Source organism: Tamandua tetradactyla, chromosome 14, assembly GCF_023851605.1.
Source record: "Tamandua tetradactyla isolate mTamTet1 chromosome 14, mTamTet1.pri, whole genome shotgun sequence".
NCBI classification, from domain to species: Eukaryota; Metazoa; Chordata; class Mammalia; order Pilosa; family Myrmecophagidae; genus Tamandua; species Tamandua tetradactyla.
In genome coordinates this window covers 93,770,079-93,787,777 of record NC_135340.1, presented here as the reverse complement: position 1 = coordinate 93,787,777, position 17,699 = coordinate 93,770,079, and the positions used below count along the sequence as shown (strand labels likewise).

At 47.2% G+C, this 17,699-nt stretch overlaps 1 protein-coding gene across 1 annotated transcript; it reads left to right on the top strand.

Moving 5' to 3' along the window:
* Window positions 1-2,175: 2,175 nt before the first annotated feature.
* On the top strand, window positions 2,176-14,343 carry MINAR1 (membrane integral NOTCH2 associated receptor 1). Its single transcript, XM_077126675.1, has 3 exons — window positions 2,176-4,464; window positions 8,783-9,037; window positions 14,146-14,343. Exons 1-3 carry the CDS (start codon window positions 2,176-2,178, stop codon window positions 14,341-14,343), a joined length of 2,742 nt encoding a protein of 913 aa, XP_076982790.1.
* The last annotated feature ends 3,356 nt before the right edge of the window (window positions 14,344-17,699 follow it).

Below are 17,699 nucleotides of genomic sequence, written 5' to 3'. Positions count from 1 at the left end.
TCGAACCTGGGCCTCTGGGATGGTGCCCCTGAGCCACCGTCACACTGCCCCATTAGCGTTAATTTTAGAATATGATTTGAGCTTTATTTTCTTTAAAATTAATTAATGCATGACATCAGTAGAAAACACAAAAATCACCTAAGCAACATAATAAAACATAATAAAAAAGAATAGAATTAAAATACCACCACTCAGAGAAAATCACTATTATTATGTGGAGATATTTTCAACATATTAATAATGATAAATGCACACAGACACATGCATGCTTTGTTATAGGCAGTCTTCAATTAACATTTTCCGATCAGTAATGTTTCATGCAGCATTATTTTAAAGACTGCATAGTCTCCAATTGGCTGATGTTTGGATATATGTACCCTAAGCTCAGTTTTGAATATTCAAGTTGTTTCTAATTTTCCACTATTAAAAAGGTTGCAATGGGAAAAAAAAATCAACCAGTCAAATGTCCAAATGGCGTTTTCAGTCAGGTATGTCGCTGGGAAAGCTCACTCCGGGTGTAATTTGATTTGGCCTGTCTGTCATTCTCAGAAGCTGCATCTGTGCTTAGCGGTAAGCTTTACCTTCTCTTAAGAGACTTTGTTAAACTTTTGGCTTGCTGATTTTACTTTTTCCATCCAAGGTTAATTAAGGTAGCTTTTTCTTTTAATTTTAAAGTAAGGTTTATTATTGTTTTGAGATTATCAAGTCATACGTGCTCATTATAGAAATTTTAGCAAGGACAAGAAATGATAACAACTAAAAATCACATTTGGAAACTAAGAAAGGTGGTTGACCAGGAAAGTGAATGAAGGAACTCTCTGAGGCAATGGGAATGTTCTATATCTTTAAAAGGGTCTTAGTTATACAAGCATATGCATTTGACAAAACTTGGCAAATGTATGCTAACGATTTGTGTACTTCACTGTATGTAAATTTTATATTAAAAGAAAAGCTGTAAGCAATTATTGAGCTTTTTATTAATTATATACATGCTCAAGTGTTTGGGGGAATGTACAGATATCTGCAGTTTACTTTGAAGTGCATTACAAAAAATAAGATGGCTCGTGATAAATAGATGGATAGTTATGTGACAAAGCAAGTAAAGTAAAATATTAATGGTAGAATCCAGATGGAAGATATTTGGGTGTTCACTATGAAATTTTTTCAACTTTTCTTTTTGTTTGAAAATGTGCATGAGAAAATATTGTAGGGGGGAAGACTTGTGGTTCAGAAAAAAGCCTGTATTTTATAATCCGGACTCAACCACTGCTAACATTTTAGAGCACATGTTCTTGCATTTTTATTTCCAAGAATATATAATGTTTTATAGTTGAGGTCTTACTACATATACAGATTGATTTCCAGACTTTTTATTCAATATTGTTTCATAGTTTTTTTCATGAAAAATCTTCCTTGTTGTAATTTTAAATTAAGACATAATTTATGTACAGTAAAATTCATACTTTTTAACGAACAGCTTGGTGAGTTTTGACAAATACATATAACCATGCAACCACTGCCAATATCAAGATAGAAAACATTTCTTTCATCCTAGAAAATTTCTCAGTGGCTCTTTGTAATCAACCCCTCCCTCAAATCCAGCCCCTGGCAAGCCCCATCCATTTGCCAGAATGCCATTAAAATGGAATCAATGATATACAGCCTTTTAAGCCTGGCTTCTTTCACTCAAGCCCGATCCACTCAAGATTCATCTGTCTTTACAAATATTGGCAATTTGTTCCTTTTTATTGCTGAGTTGTATTCTGTTGTGTTGATGTAAATGAAGGTAATTTTTATGTTTGCAAAGATTCATTGTATATCACACCATGGTTTATTTATGCATTTCCCTATTATTGTTTTATTCTTTCACTGTTATAAAAACCATGGCAGTGAATTGCCTAAATTGTCGTCTTCAATAATTTCCTTAAGGTAGAGCCCTGGAAAGGGAAGTACTGAGGCAAGTGCTCTGAGTAGTTTGCAGGCCCTAACTGTGCAGTCGAGTGTGATGAAGAGTTTTTCCTTGTAGTTCTTTATGTAGTTCATAAAGAACTGACCTTTCAACTCCACTGTGTTTATAACCCTCTTTCTCCATCCCCCCTCCTTTCTCCGGTACTGTCGCTGCAGAGTGGACCCAAAGTTTCCATCTACTCAGCAAAGCCTTTGCAACTCTAAGACATGGAGGCCAGTCAGGACACGTCCTTCTTCCTGGTGAAGATCTTGGAGGAACTGGACAGCAAGCAGAGCTGCGTCTCCTACCAGGACCTGTGCAAGTCTCTGTGTGCCCGGTTTGACCTGTCACAGCTGGCCAAACTGAGAAGCGTGCTCTTCTACACAGCCTGTCTGGATCCCAATTTCCCAGCCACCTTGTTCAAAGACAAGATGAAATGCACCGTGACTAACCAGCAGTCAAAGAAGATCATGGTGGCAGGAGATATCGTGACCATCTTCAACCTGATCCAGATGAACGGGGGAGCCGCCAAGGAGAAGCTCCCCAGGGGCCATCAGAAGGTACGCAAGGAAGAGCCCTCCTTTGAGTCCTGCAGGTCGGAAACCGAGCTCTGCCATGCAGCTGAACGTGAGCCCCTGAACTGTGAGCTGAGTGAGCGGCCCTTCAGCCGGGACTACCCCACCCGGCAGTCCTCCAAGTGCCGGAAGATGGACTGCAAGGACTGTGTGCAGTTTGTCCCTGCCTCCGAGCCCAACTTCTTGTTGGGAGTCAGCAAGGAGGCGAAGAACCGGGCGGCTTCCCTGGACAGGCTGCAGGCGCTGGCCCCGTACACCGTCGCCAGCCCTCAGCCCTGTGAGATGCAGAGAACCTACTTCCCCATGAACATTGAGAGCGAGTCCATTTCAGATCAAGACTCCTTGCCCATCAAGGAGCCCTTCATTTCCAACCAGGAGCCGTTCCTGGTCCAGTCCTGTGTCCAGAAAAGGAACATTTTTAAAGAGGATTTTCATAATCTGATGCCTGTGTCCCCCAGTTTGGTGGGTCCTGCGAACAAAGCAGAGGGCAAGCAGAGGGAACCCCAGAACTGGAAGGAATCACACAAGCCCCCCTTCTTTAATCACAGCTTTGAAATGCCCTATCACAGCCAGTACCTGAACCCTGTGTACTCTCCCATTCCTGACAAAAGGCGAGTAAAGCACGAAAGCCTGGATGATCTTCAGGCCTCCACGTATTTTGGACCCACCCCGGTGATGGGGGCCCAGGAGGCCAGGCGGTGTCCGGGGAGGCCAAGCAAGCAGACCCCCTGGCCAACCAAGAGCTGGAGCCTGAACACCGAAGAGGTCCCTGACTTTGAACGGTCCTTTTTCAATAGAAATCCTTCTGAAGAGAAGCTACGCTATCCAAATTCCAGCAGCCAGACCCCCAATTTCCCGACCCCGGACAGGCACCCGGCTTACCTGGCACCAAAGGACCAACAACCCATGACCCCTGTGGGCTATGCGTCCAAAGTGAACGGGCTCAAGTCTAAAGAGATCTCGTCCCCAGTGGACCTGGAGAAGCAGGAGCCTGCCAAGAAGTTTAAAGACAAGAGCATCAGCTGCAGCAGCGGGCAGCTCAGCTCTGACACCAGCAGCGTGGGGACCCAGACGGAGCAGCTGGTGCTGGGGCGGAAGAAATGCAAAGACTTGTGCAGCTCGGCTCAGGCCAAGTACGGCGACAGGCACGCCGTGAAGCAGTCGGATGAGGACTCGGAGGTCATCAGCGATGACATCAGCGACATCTTCCGATTCCTCGACGACATGAGCATCAGCGGCTCGACGGGAGTCATGCAGTCATCCTGCTACAACAGCACGGGCTCCTTGTCTCAGCTTCCAAAGTCGGACTGCGACAGCTCGCCCGAGCGCAGCCGAACCAAGATCGCCAACGGGGTCCCCAGCGGCCAGGAAGTCAAGGGTCCCCAGCCCGAAGCCCTCCACCGCTCCGAAGAAGAGCTGAAGACCAGCGTGGGCAAGCTGGTGCTGCGCATCGGGGAGATCGAACGCAAGCTCGAGTCGCTGTCGGGCGTTCGCGAGGAGATATCCCAGGTCTTGGGCAAGCTGAATAAGCTGGATCAGAAAATGCTGCCGCCTGAGAAGGTGGGTTTGCAGATCGACCTGAATTCCCTGACGAGCGAGCCTCCGTCCGACGACAGCGCCTCTCCTCGGATGTTCCGCGCGCGCCACGGCTCCCACGGGCCCAAGCTGGAGAACGGCGGGGACTGGTGCTGCTCCGACGCCAGCGGAAGCCACGGCGAGAGCTTTCGCATCAAGGCCTTAAAAAAAAGCCTCTTTGCCAGGCCGTCCTCGAGGTCCCTGACCGAGGAAAACAGCGCCACGGAATCCAAAATCGCCAGCATCTCCAACTCGCCCAGGGACTGGCGCACCATCACGTATGCCGACCGAGTGGGCGTCAGTGAGCAGGAGGTGCCGGACAGAGGGCCCGCAGACAGTAAGGACTGGCACCGAAAGTCAAAAGAGGTAATTTACGTTTATGGTCATGTCGTCGGGCACCAGCTTTAGAGTAGCCCTGGTGTATTCCGGAGCCTCAAGCATTATATTCAGGACGAAAGAGCAAGGGTGCACCAGTGGTTAGAATGCCCGCTGCCCATGCGGGAGACCCGGGTTCCATTCCTGGACCATGCACGATTAAACCCTCCCCCCAAAAAATAAATAAATGCAAAAAATAAGAAAGAGCACTTGCCTCCATGTGCTACTGTTTCATCTAGATCTGGCAGGCTTTTCAGGTTAGAACAGAGAAGCCAAATGGGCGCGTTGCTTGTTGCTCCCAACTGTCAGTCCGCAAGGAGCCGTGCGTGCTGTTTTGTTGCGGACAGGAGAAAGTGCCCTTTGGATATGGGACAGGTGGTGTGAGAACAGCTTTTCATGAAATGGGGAGTGTGTCGGAGGCAGCAGCAGACTCCGCCAGGGCTAGGTCCCTGTCTTTTGGGAAACAGCCAAGGTCAGGGGAGACTTGGAAGCCACCTAATATGTCCCTCACATGTGCTCTGCTGTGTGCGTGGTGCGCCTTTTTAAAAGTGTGAGGTTTTTCCATTGCAAGGTTAGTAGATGATGAGGGTAGTAGAGAAGACAAAGAAATTATTCATAGTTCCCCATCCAGTGATAGCAATGCTTGATATGGTGTCTTCTTTCCCTTTTTAACGTCTTTTTTTTCTTCCCGCTGTCCATTCTGCTCTTTTTACATGAGGGTGGGCATTTCTGCATGCCTGTGCAGACTTTTCCTCTCAGCTCTAGAGTAAGGGCAGCACACGTCTCTTCAGATACTTCCTTCTTCTCATCCCTTGCTGAAAAGATGACTCCGTTCAGAGGAACCGGGGACTTCTCTTCCTTCTCAGTGGGCTGTGGTGAACACTTTATAACCACAGCGAGGCCATTTAAACTTGCTGCTTGTCCCAGTTCCCTTCCCTGCTTCTAAAGGTCACTGGGAAGGTCATGGGGCCTCCCGAGGTCACAAGGTCCTGGCCACTGGAAAGAGGGAGAGAGGACCTCTCTCTGGCAGATACCCAAAGCCAGAGAAGGAGGATGCGAATACCTCCCAAAAGGAAAAACTTGAAAAACTGGGTTTCAAAGAAGTTTCCAGGACCGAAAATGGAGAAAAAAAGTAAATAAAAGAAGCCTTTTTTTTTTCTGATCCCAAAGAAACCCCTGGTGTCCGTGCCATCAGCCCTTGCCCCTCTGTAGCTACTTATGCCATGTTGTGTTGGACAGACACCAGAGTGCAACCCATGTGCGAAGAAATGCTCTGCTCTGGCCCCACGGACACGGTTTCTTAGCTGCCAGGGCCTGGCCAGGTTTCTGGAGCCTGGATCTTTAGCTGTCACTGGAAAGGGGCCATTTAGAGGGCTAGAATAGTCAGGAACTTCTATAGAAATCCCACATTAAATGGAACTAGCCGTGCCTCCCATCTATAAAATGCCAAAATCCCTTGGGACGATGGGAACAGTCACAGCTTGAGAAAGACCTATCTGAAGTGTCCAGCACAACGTTCCCAGTATTTGGGAGGACTCCCTCTCCACCTGGCCCTGACCTGACTCAGGCCACGGTCTGCTGGTCTGGACGGTCTTCATGTGTTGTCTTCTGTGACTCCATTTCTTCCTCCTGCGTAGTGACCATCCTGTCCCCATTCCACCCTGGGCAGATAATTCCCACAGCCATGTCCAGCCCTGGCCTGGCTGTTGGGCATTGCCCCTAATTCCAGTTCTCCTTCTGGCTATCTTTTTCCACATGCCCCAAACCAGACTCTTCTATTCCTTCAAAGCCAGGGTTCTTTCTTCCTGTCTCCATTCTGGGGTTGCCTAGAAATTCTCCAAGCTGAGCAGATCCCTTTGCCCTTTGACTTCCTTCTCTGGCTCTCATATCCGGGTTAGCCGCACGACCCTGTGGAGTCATCTCTCATGATGTCCCTCGCATTTCTGCCTTCCTTTCCGTTTAGCACCCCCACCCCTGGTCCACATGCCCACCTGGATTTGGGGGCACATTGAGAGCTGGTCTCCTCACTCACCTTCCCACCTGACCATCTCATCTCATAGACCACTCCTGCGTCCACGTGTCTTAGAAGTCCACTCTCTGCGGGTGTGTGGTGCCTCCTATTCCCAGTGCTTCCTTGGCTGCCCTTTGCTTTAAGGAAAAGAGTCTGACTTCCTAGCCAGGCCTGTAAAGCCCTCCTCTACTCCCTGGTACCTGTGAACTTAACATACTTCTGCCCAACTCTAAAACTCCATTACTCCCAAACTGGAACCCGCTCCCCTTGACAAGTCTACATTTTTCGTCCCCAGATATGCCATCCTCATTCGGTTGGTCAGCGCTAATTCAGCATCTGTTATGGCCTGGGCCTCTCCACTTCCAAACCTTTCTGCACGTGATTCCTCCACCCACAATGTCTCGCCCCTTCTCTGCTGATCCAAGTCTCGTGTTCTCCTCAAGCCTCTTAATCCATGTGTCGCTGGAAGCTGTCTTAGGGATTTTTGCTGCTCTCTGGTCACTAGCCTTTGGTCCTCTTGGTTCATAACCTCTGTGGTGGTTATAACTTATAACTTTGTATTAAAAATTCTGTGTGTGGGCAGGGCATGATGGCTCAGCAGGCAAAGTTCTTGCCTGCCATGCTGGAGACGCGGGTTTGATTCCCAGTGCTTGCCCATGCAAAAAAAAAAAAAAAAAAATTGGGTGTGTACCTACGCATACAAACATATATGCATATGTATATACTGACTGCCAAACTAGAACACAAACTCCTGGGTGTTCAGGACAGGGAGGCAGGCGTGGGCAGCAATTAGGCTTTGGGTCTTGGAAGTGAGATGGGGTTCAAACCCTGGCTCTATCTGCCGTTGCTAGCTGTGTAACACTGGGCCAATCTCTTAGCTTCTCTGATCTGAGTTTCCTCATCCATAACATGGGCATGATAATAGCTACAACCTCAGGGTGGCCTTAAGAAGATTAATTGAGGTGATCCCCATTTAGCATCAAGCACCCAAGCATGGTGGCGGACACGTGGCCCTCCCTGATGAATTGTAATGACAGCTGCAGCATCTGCTGCTGTCGTTATTATCCCCTTACCCTACTCCAACTTGTCGCAGAGCCCTGAAGGCCCTATCTGCTCTGTGAGTGCTGGGTGGTAGTGATGAGCTGAATAAATACAATCAGCAAAGCCTCTTAGAAGATACTTGGCTTTGATGAGTTCGAAAGTAAGAGAGAAATTCATTTTCCTTTTGGGTTCGGCAAAATTTATCTTGCTTTCTCTCTGTCAGTGTCAGCTGTCTTGATGGTTTGGGAAGGCTAAATGTTATGCTGTGTTTGGGCGTGGGTTCACGGGTCCAGATTGCTGGTAGGTGGTTGAGTGCTGGTGTACCAGTGCACATGTATGGCCATACACACTCACGTGCCATCTGCTCATCACATGCACATGTTCACACATAAACTCTCACTCTCATGAGACTGTAATTCATTTTCCTTTGATTACTTTTTTACACATCCCTTCACTCACTTTCTTTTTTCTTTTTTTTTTATAGCTCATATACCCAACCCTGTTTTTGCTGTTTCATATACATGCCTTTGTGTCATTGATATCAAATCCTTTGAGAAACACTGATGAAGTGCCTTCTAGTCATTGGTACTCCTTTGCTGAAATGGTGAATTAAAGGTGAACAAAACATTCCCCTACTGTCAAGGAACTCGCAATCCAGAGGGAGAAACAGACAGATGAACGGACAGTTATAGTTCCATGTGATAAATACTGGATTAGGGGTCTGTACACAGTCCTAAGGGATCACAAAGATGAGTACTGGCCCATTCTCGGAAGTCAGAGAGGGCTTCCTGGAGGAAGCAACATCTTTATGGAGACCTGAAGGTCAAATATAAGTTAGAGGGAAAAAAACCACATCTTTTATTTATGTGTACTAGATACAAACAGGTGGAAGAAAGAGGGGCAGTAACATGCATTCTTAAGCAAAGAATCTCTGATGTCGGATTATCTGGTTTAAATTCCAGCTTCACCCCTTACCAGCTATGTGTGCTGTGCTCTTACAACGGGGATTAATAACGGTAGTGATGGTGTGAGGATTAGAAACAATCATCTTTTCCAAGAACAGAAATATTAGCTCTCATTAGTACCGTTACATTGTAAACTCTTCCTGGAGAATTTCCCCTAACACAGGCATAGCTCCTATTTGCTTTTAAATAACTGCACTTTGCTATCTGGATGCCTTCAGAGGCTGGCGGGGCAAAGCTGTAAAATCAGACGGCCTCTGCGCTGCTTTTCTGCCCTTTTCTGTGCCCTCTGCAGGGAGACAGGCAATACGACATGCCCCCCCAGCACCGCCTGCCCAAGCAGCCCAAGGACGGCTTCCTGGTGGAGCAGGTGTTCAGCCCCCACCCCTACCCCGCCTCCCTCAAAGCCCACCTGAAGAGCGACCCCCTGTACACGGACATGCGTCTGACCGAGCTGGCGGAGGTGAAGCGGGGCCAGCCGTCCTGGGCCGTCGAGGAGTATGCCCGGAATGCAGGGGAGAAGGGCAAGCTGACAGCTCTGGACCTGCAGGTGAGCCACTCCCCTTCCCGGGGAGGGGGCCCAGCCACGCTCCGGTGGAGGCAAGACTGGATCACGGATGGTGGGGAGCAGCCTGCACCCCACCCCTCAGCCCCCTGGGTCCCCACTGTGGAATCTGAGCTTTAATGCATCATAGAGCAGACATTGTCTTTTTTAACAAGGGGATCGTTGCTTTGCTCATTTGCTTTTAAACATTTGGTAGTGGGAATGTTTGGTGGCTTTTTTTTTTCTTTTTAAAACATCTGATTTGCTAAAGATGCCTTTAAGACTCCGTATGATGTGCAAATTCTAATCTTTGCTCACAAGACTTGAGCCAAACTGTTTAATGAAATACAAGCTGATTTCTCCTTCCATATGTAGCACGAGGGATAAGCATATTGGTGGGAGCCAAGCTTTGGATTATGTTTCCATACGGAGCAGCCCCAGGTAAGAGCCGTCCCCGGAAGCTCTGTGAATGCAGTGTGGCTGGAGGGCATGCTTTCTGTTCGCTGGCAGGCCCGGCTGGGATTTGGCAGCTCTTTTATGTTGGCGGGCAGCTGCGCCTCCTTCCATTTGCACCGTGTGTCTCCTTGTGTCCACATCGCCGCTGGTGGGAGAGGAGTCCCCTGTCCTACATCCGAGGGCTTGGTCGTGTGGGCTGCGCATCCACACTCCCAGGGGTGCTGTCACCCATGGGCCCCAGAGTAACCATGCCACCAAGAGCACACCAGGAGGGAGCCGCCTGTGAGGGTAGGTGTGCACGGGGCCCCTGCGGTGGCCTCGCTCTGAAACAAAGAGGTGGAGAGGATAAAACCATAGATTCAGCGTGTGCTGCGCTCTAATGCAGGCTCCTGAGCTGAGGGCTACAGCAGTCACCTCACCAGCTGCAGCATGGGACCCCACACCAGTTCAATGGGGAGAGTGACAGCTAATTGCAGAGGCATCACGAGAATTGAAAATAATGTATTTAAAGTGCCTGGCGTTAATTAGGCCCTGGAAAAGAAGGCATTTGGAGGCAGGTTAAATGGTGCTGAGACCAATCAACTTTGTATGGTGCTTTTGACAGCCGTCTCTCCGTTCAAGCCACAGGGCAAGGTGGGGGGTTGTTATGGTTCTCTCCATTTTACAATTGAGGAAACTGAGGCCCGAGAAGCTTAACCCCTTGCCTGAGGTCAGATAGGTCTAAAACTCACATTGGGCCATTGACTATGTCTTATGTTCTTTCTCTTCTGTTACCTCTACACCCATTCATATTTCTGCGGATGGAGTTTAGTGGAGTTCTGTGGCATTAAGAAATGATGAAAACAGCAGCTGTTTATACTGGACCCTAAATGAGAGCAATGAAGGAAAGGGGTGGCTCTGGCCAGGCCCTGAGAGTGAGGTTTCAGCAGCAGGAATGTCTCCGGCTCCTCCCAAGCCCCTTTCTCCCTGTGCCTCTCATGGGCATTGTGCTCTATGTCGCCTCTCCACGGGCGGGCGGGCTGGACACCGATCTGAGCCCCCCCAGTGGCTTTTCCGTGGACTCTGCCCTGCGCCCACGGGTACCAGCAGCAGGTGGTCAGAAAAGAAACAGGTGCAAACGGCCCCACTGGGGGAGTAACCAGTATCTCCCCAGGAGCAGGAGGTGACCTCAAAAGTTTCAGATTAATTTAACACATCATTGATTAATAAACATCTATTTAAAAGTTGGGGGAAAGAGGAGAATTGGGACATTTTGCCTCCATACAACTGTGTGGCTTTAATATGTCAGTGTTTATAAGCATAAGAATAAAATTATTAAAAAAAATAAAAATAGATATTTAGGTTACAGAGCTTTAGGTGACATCACCTAAAAAATGCAAAGAATTAGTGTATCTGGTTGCACAAAATGTGAGGAAATAGCGAGTTCAGTAGCCCTGTGAGAGTGTTTGCAGCAAAACCGACCAAGCATCTGTGAAACCGATGAAGGCAGAAGGGCATCGTCTTATGTGTTTTTGTCTCTTTCCAGAGACACGGGTACAGCCCCAGGGCAGCCTTGGCATCTGGCCATCTTCTTGGGATCCCTTGGAATTGAGATAAAAATTCTGTATCATTTTGATCCTTACCCAATTTGGGGAGGTAAGGTATAATTAGATGCACTTTATTATTGTGGAGACTGAGGCTTTGGTTATTAGCTAATGACCTCTAGCCCAGGCTCATCTTGTTTCAAACTCCATGCTTTTTTCTCTGTGTCACTCTGAGGATCCCAAGGACATTTGTCTATTTCCCACTCACCCATCCAGCCACCCATCCCATGATTAAAAAATAATAATAATAATAATAAAAAATTCTGTATCAGTGGTGCCCGGTTGAGGGTGTAGGCAAAAGCGAGGGCCCCCTTTTCATTTCCAACCTTGAGCAGGTCTAAGGGACCACCGAGTCGGCCTGCCGGGTCCCTTGAAGCTTTCATTCTACCTCTCTGCTACCTGGTAGCACAGCTTGCAGTTATTGAAAAATCTAATTAAAAATAGTTTATTTCTCAAGTTGAATCCCAGCCCATAAAGTGTATATGGCTCTGAAAGGAAGCCAATTTCCTTCTACCTGAGCCAGAGGGAAAAAGGCTGAGAATCAGGTGGGTTATTTACACACCGTTTGCCTTCTGGGCCAGTCCTGGGAAGAACTGGAGATTGTTTCATTCCCGATGGCCAGAACCTGGGGAGGTGCCAGGGCAGGGACAGCTGCCAGCCTAGCCCTTCTTTTGGGCATGCCACCCAACCACTGCCCACCAGACTCCCAGGATACGGGCTGATCCTGGGTCCCTCTCTCCCACCCCAGGATGCCCATTAAACTGCTGCAGGGTTTTCATGCCAAGGAGAGCTGATAGGCTTGTGTGCCCAGGGTGGGTGGGGAAGGACGGTAGCTTCCCCTAAAACACACGTTCTAACAGCAGAGCCAGGCAGTGGTGGACCTGCCCTGGGCAGCTCAGGGGAGACCATGGCTCCCGGGATGCTAGCAGAGAGTGCCATAGGGGAGCTTCCTGAAACATCAGAGGGATGGACAGACTGCCCTGCTCCTTAGATATTTTCCAGCACTAGGAGTGTGTGGGCACCTGGTGTGGGCATTGTAGGTGCCGGCACCCACTTCCGCCTCTCTAGATACTGTGAAATGTTTGACACCTGCCTTTAAACACTGAGGAAAGGGGACCTGGGAGAGTGTCAGTGACCCCCAAATCCTGTCTTTTTCCCATTGTGACATGCTGTGTAGTAGGTACTAGAACAGGGCTTGACAAGTCTTAGGCTTTGTCGGCCTTGGGGTCCCTGTGACAGCTATTCAGCTCTGGCTCTGCAGTGCAAACGCGGCCACAGAAAATGTGCAAATGAATGGGTGTGGCTCGGTTCCAGCAAAACTGCGTTTATAGACACTGCGATTTGAATTCGTATTATTTTCACCTTACAAGATAGTATTCTTCTTTTGATTTTTCTTATCCCACCATTGGACAATATAAAAACCATCCTTATTTCACAGGTCGCCCAAAGACAGGCAGTAGGCCAGCTCTGGCCCGTGGCCTGTGCCTACCCCTGGTACTGGAAGACAGTTAGCGGTAGAAGAGCCAAACAGCGGCTGGAAGAGTGGAAAGCATGTGGGTTGTGGTGTTCCTGGGGTAAAGACAGCATACCCAGAGGCGGACTGGAAAGAGTTAGTGAGGGATGCGTTTACAATGGTGTGGGCAGGGTTTAGGGGACTAGCAGAGCTGGTGATGTACCCAGCGGCCAGCTGCAGGGAGAAGCTGCGGCCACCGTTAGACCTGAAGGGCTGAGGGGATGGGGCTGTTTCTGAGACCAACTGAGGCCCAGAGCTACACGAGTAGGTGCTGGGCGAGAGCTGACCTGCTGCTAAAGTGCAGCCCCGCGGGGAGGGGGCTGGGGGCACAAACCCTGCAACCGCGCTCTCCTCCCGTCCCCACTGCCCGTACCTAAGTGGGAGCCAGAGAGCAGGGACACCCCATGGCGCAGTGCACACAGGTCAGTCTGGGGTGGGGGTGCAGTGTTAAGGCCGAAAAGTGCCAAGGATGACTCTGGAAGGGCAAGTGCAGGATGACCACCGTCTCTTAGGGCATCAGTATTCCGTCAGGAATTTAGTGCAATCGAACTTTTCTTTAAGTTTTGAAGGTTTTGGTTTTTGATCCTCTCAGTATATGTTTGTGCATGTGCGTGTGTATGTGTTGTTTTTGATGTGCCTCTGTTTATGAGCATTGAACAATCCAAAACACACGTTCAAAATGCGTATCTTGTCTGTGTTTCAAAGATTTAGGTGACCTCACTTGAAATTACAATGTATTGTTGCTTTTATGTGACACATATTATTAAGTGCTTGCCATAAAATGAGAACACTGCCGCTCTTTGTAGAAATAGATTATAACCATCAACGTGGCAGGGAATCCACAGGCAATACAGGTTAAACAGGACATTTCTCTGGCAGACGGTCCATTAATCTCAGGGAGTCCGGGAGAGAGATGCCAGCGGCGGCTTTCCCTTTGGGGAAGCTGCCCCCAGCTGGGACCCTTGCCAAGGCCAGGCTGGTGCAGGGGTTTTCTGCTGTGGGGTTGGGAGAACTTCATTTTGAGCAGCAGCCTGGCCTGCTCAGGCAAGTGTTTGAAATGGAAATATTTTCTGTTATGTTTGAGCTGCTCATGTCAGAGGTGACTTTGATTTTCAGTAGAAAATGTTTCTGAGGAACTGGGAACTGAATCACAGTGAGTTTCACTGCTTCCCTGACAATGGAGCCATCCTGCCTCCAAGCACATCTGCCTTCTCCTCTGGCCTTTGCCTTCTGATTGGGAAACCAATGCAAACCTTTTCTTGATTGTACGTCCTTGTCTGCCCCACCCTGTTTGGATTGCTTAAAGAGGAACTGTTGAGTTTCCCTGTGTCAAAAACCTCATGGCATTTGTAAGCAGGGAGGGACGGTGCATTCTGTGGTCTCTGAAGCCTGAGTCCTTCGTAGCTTAAAGACTTGGGGTGGTGGGACGGGGAGGTATCCGCTTGTTTGTCTCTAACTACTAGCTGCAGACACCTCCTGAGGGCTTCAGGACACGACTGTCAGGACAATCTTTGACTGGGTTTCATGCATTCACCCTATTTCTAACATCTTTTCACTTTTAGACGCAAGAATCTTTAAACCCAAACAACTTAGAATATTGGATGGAAGATATTTATACTCCGGGCTACGATTCCTTACTAAAACGTAAAGAAGCCGAGTTCAGACGAGCCAAGGTCTGCAAGATAGCAGCTCTGATTGCCGCCGCCGCGTGCACCGTTATCCTTGTGATTGTCGTGCCCATCTGCACCATGAAATCCTGAGCCTGGGCACACGGGCTCGTGCCCGACTCGCTCACGGCCACCGCTGTCTCTCTCTGAATTTTGGAATCTCGCAGCAAAGTGCTTAACAGTTTGTTGACCCAGAAATGGAATCACTGGAAGCTTTTCTGAACTCTGATGAAGGCGGTCTTCAGAAAAGATGCATTCTAGAGAGGAAATCTACATACCTTCTAGCTTTGGCTTAGTTACACCTTGAAGCAAAGTTTTAGAACTGCAATATTGGGGTTTTCCTACTGAAAGAATGTAATGGACTACCAGTAGAAACAAATTGAATTCCAAGCAAAAAAAAAAAAAAAACAAACAAAGAAGATCAATTGGACTCTTTCCATTTTGATGAAAGATGATTGGAAATATGCCGTACAGAAGACATTTAGTAGATGACTCCATCGGGAAAACAAAGAGAGATGACAAAGATGAGAAGACAAAAAGGAAGTGGCCTTTTTGCTTGAATGTCCTCAGACCATTGTTGGTGAAGTCACAGGACACATGAAAGGATGCTACTTCTCTGCAGACTTTCAACAAGGGCTACCGACTTTTCACTCTCGCCCTTGTCTCCATTATGGTTCTCTTTGCAGATCTTCACGGAATGTCCTGGACCTTCTTCGCGGTGCCAGAGTAAGGAGGAGCTAGACTGCCAAGTCAGGCATGGCATCAACTGTGTTCTCCCTGCTTCATGGGCCAAGGTTTCCAGGCCAGGAGACCTGCCCGATCCTACCCTGAGGTGGGGGACTGCTTGCCCATGATGTAAATTCAATATTTAAAAATCATGGCTACTCCCCAAAGATTTCCCTTCATTGCTCTGACGTGTGGCACCACTCCTTGATTTTCTGTCTCCGTGGGACCAGATGCTCTGCTTCTCGTACTTGAGTTAAAGAGTTTGAAACTTGTCCCTGTGCCTTGGAGAGCAGAGATAGCATCTAACTTTGGCACTCTAATTGTAAACTGTGGTTTCCATGTACCACCGATGTCAGCCATTTCCAATGGCTTTAAAAAGATTTTGAAAGCTTGGCCAGTAACAGGATGAAGGCACTGAGGTGTTCTCACTAACCCCCAAAAACATACTCCAGAGTTTTGAATACTCATCAGCAGTGCAAAAAAATGTTATCTGTTTAACCGTTTATCTATACATCTATCTAAATATCTGGTTTTTGTTATGGTCTTCTCTGTTGAATAACTTGAAAGCAAAGTTTCTCCAGTGTCCAGGGAGCAGTTGTAATTTCATCAGAGTTTGATCCCAATTTCCACCTGCTGAATGGTGCTTTGGCAATAATTGTACAGAAGAAATCCTTTTCAGCATCTGATTCTATATGTCTATTATAAGCTAAAGAAAAAGTGATTGACAGAAAGCAGTTACCTTTAAATTCTTTTGAGAACAAGATAGGATATAAATAAACATTGGTAATAAGAGTAATCACTCGGGATGCCAGTAACAAATTCCTGCAAGAGAGGTTTGGGAAACATCTCAATTTCTAAAGCAATAGAAGTCCAGCGTCCATCTTAAAAGACTTCCAAATAATGCTTACCTTGCTGTGTGTAATTCTACTGTTCGCCATGAAGAGGTAGCCAGAAACTTTTATGATGTTAACAAATAAGGGATGGATGCAGTCATCTGTAGTGAACCTTTATTTGGGGGGAACTTCATCTATTTCTCTTATCATGTTTATGTGTGGATCTTCAATTAGATGATGGGAACTTGAGCCTTGGTATGGAAAACTGAGGATTTATAATCCAAAAAGAAGTATATATATATATACTATATACAAAAAGAAGTATATATATATGTACAACTGTCTGTTGTCAGAATTTTAGTCTTTTGGTGCTCTCTTTTGGGTTGGGCACATTAAATAAGGTTGTTTCTTCCCCCCTCAAGCGGATATGAGATTATTACCCTTGGAGGTTGCCATCTCACTTTACCCCAACCAGTAGGTCTCTATCCCATATCCTAGTCCCTCCACTCCCCCTTTCATCACAGTTAGCAGCCGGAGCATCAGAGATAGGAATTCCCAACCTCTTATTTTGTAACTAGCAGAAAAGTGGAGAGGTACTTGCCCAGGATAAGAAAAATCTGGTCCAATCCAAACCCAGCTCCTCTATTTGACAAGTAAGAACGTGGTGGGCTGGACCAAACTACTTTTTCCACTGCCCTTGGGTGAATCTCTTCCTAATGAGCCCTGTTTGGGCCATGTGCCTAGCTAACCTCGGGATGGCATGCCTATAAGCCCCACCCCATGCATGGAAGTGAAAGGACTCTCTAGAGTTTTCTTCTACCCTTCTCATATCTGGGAAGGAAGTTGGAGGAATTCAGTCTTGCTCTAAATCTATCATAGCTTTAAAATTCAACTCAACATGATTGCCACATAACGGAAATATCCAGACCAGGTAATAGCTTGGGGAAACCAGACGATGAAGGCCCAAAGGCAAGATGGTTTCCAGCGGACAGAATCATCTTCAGCTTGATAGAGCACTGAGGCTGGTATTAAAGGGTTTTGTCTTTTCCGTGACTTGAAGTTGATGGAATGCTACTTGCGTTCTTGGGCTCTAGAGAAAATGCAGTCCACAGTCGGACCTTTTCTCTCCACTGACCCCAAGCCTGCTACAACCCTCTTTCTCTGGACCCCCTGGACCCCCAGCTCCTCCAGGCCACAATTTACAGAGTGGGGCCAACCAGAGACCCCCTGGAAAGTCAACGTCTACCGACCCCATAAATTTGCCCTTCTTCTCCTGTTGGTATGAGCTCCCCACAGGTGACATATGGATTGGCCTCTCTGCTATGCTGGGTGCCACCTTCCTCATATAGTCTGGCATTTTTAGGTAAAGTACAATTTCTTGGGCCTGAGTCTAGAATCACTTCATTATCAAAACCCACTTAATTCTCTTGCCTTTTGAAAAGAAACAATCAGATATTACTACCTAAGGGATTACTTTGAAATCATCTGTCCTTAGGCGATGATGTAATTTGGAATCATTTCATCCTCTTTTCTAATCTGAATTTGTTTTGAACCCAGGCTTGCAGAAAAGCAAAAAAGTTTCCCAGATCACATTTTTTGGGCATTTTACACTGTGTACATCTTTCTTTAATCTGTAAGTATAGTAAAGCAAATTATTCTTCCATCACCATTACTAGTGGTCATAAATTGTTAGTGTTTTAGGGCATGTGGCTATGTGATTGATATCTGCAAGGTTAGTTTAATAGAAGTGCTGAAAAATCACTGTTCTGAATATCTGTGCCATACGTTCTGATGCCCTTATGAGAATCAAGGCAGTGCTATTTATTTTTTTTATGGTTTATCAAGATAAGAGCAGTAGCACCTCATTTTTTTTTTAAACAAGAAATGCTC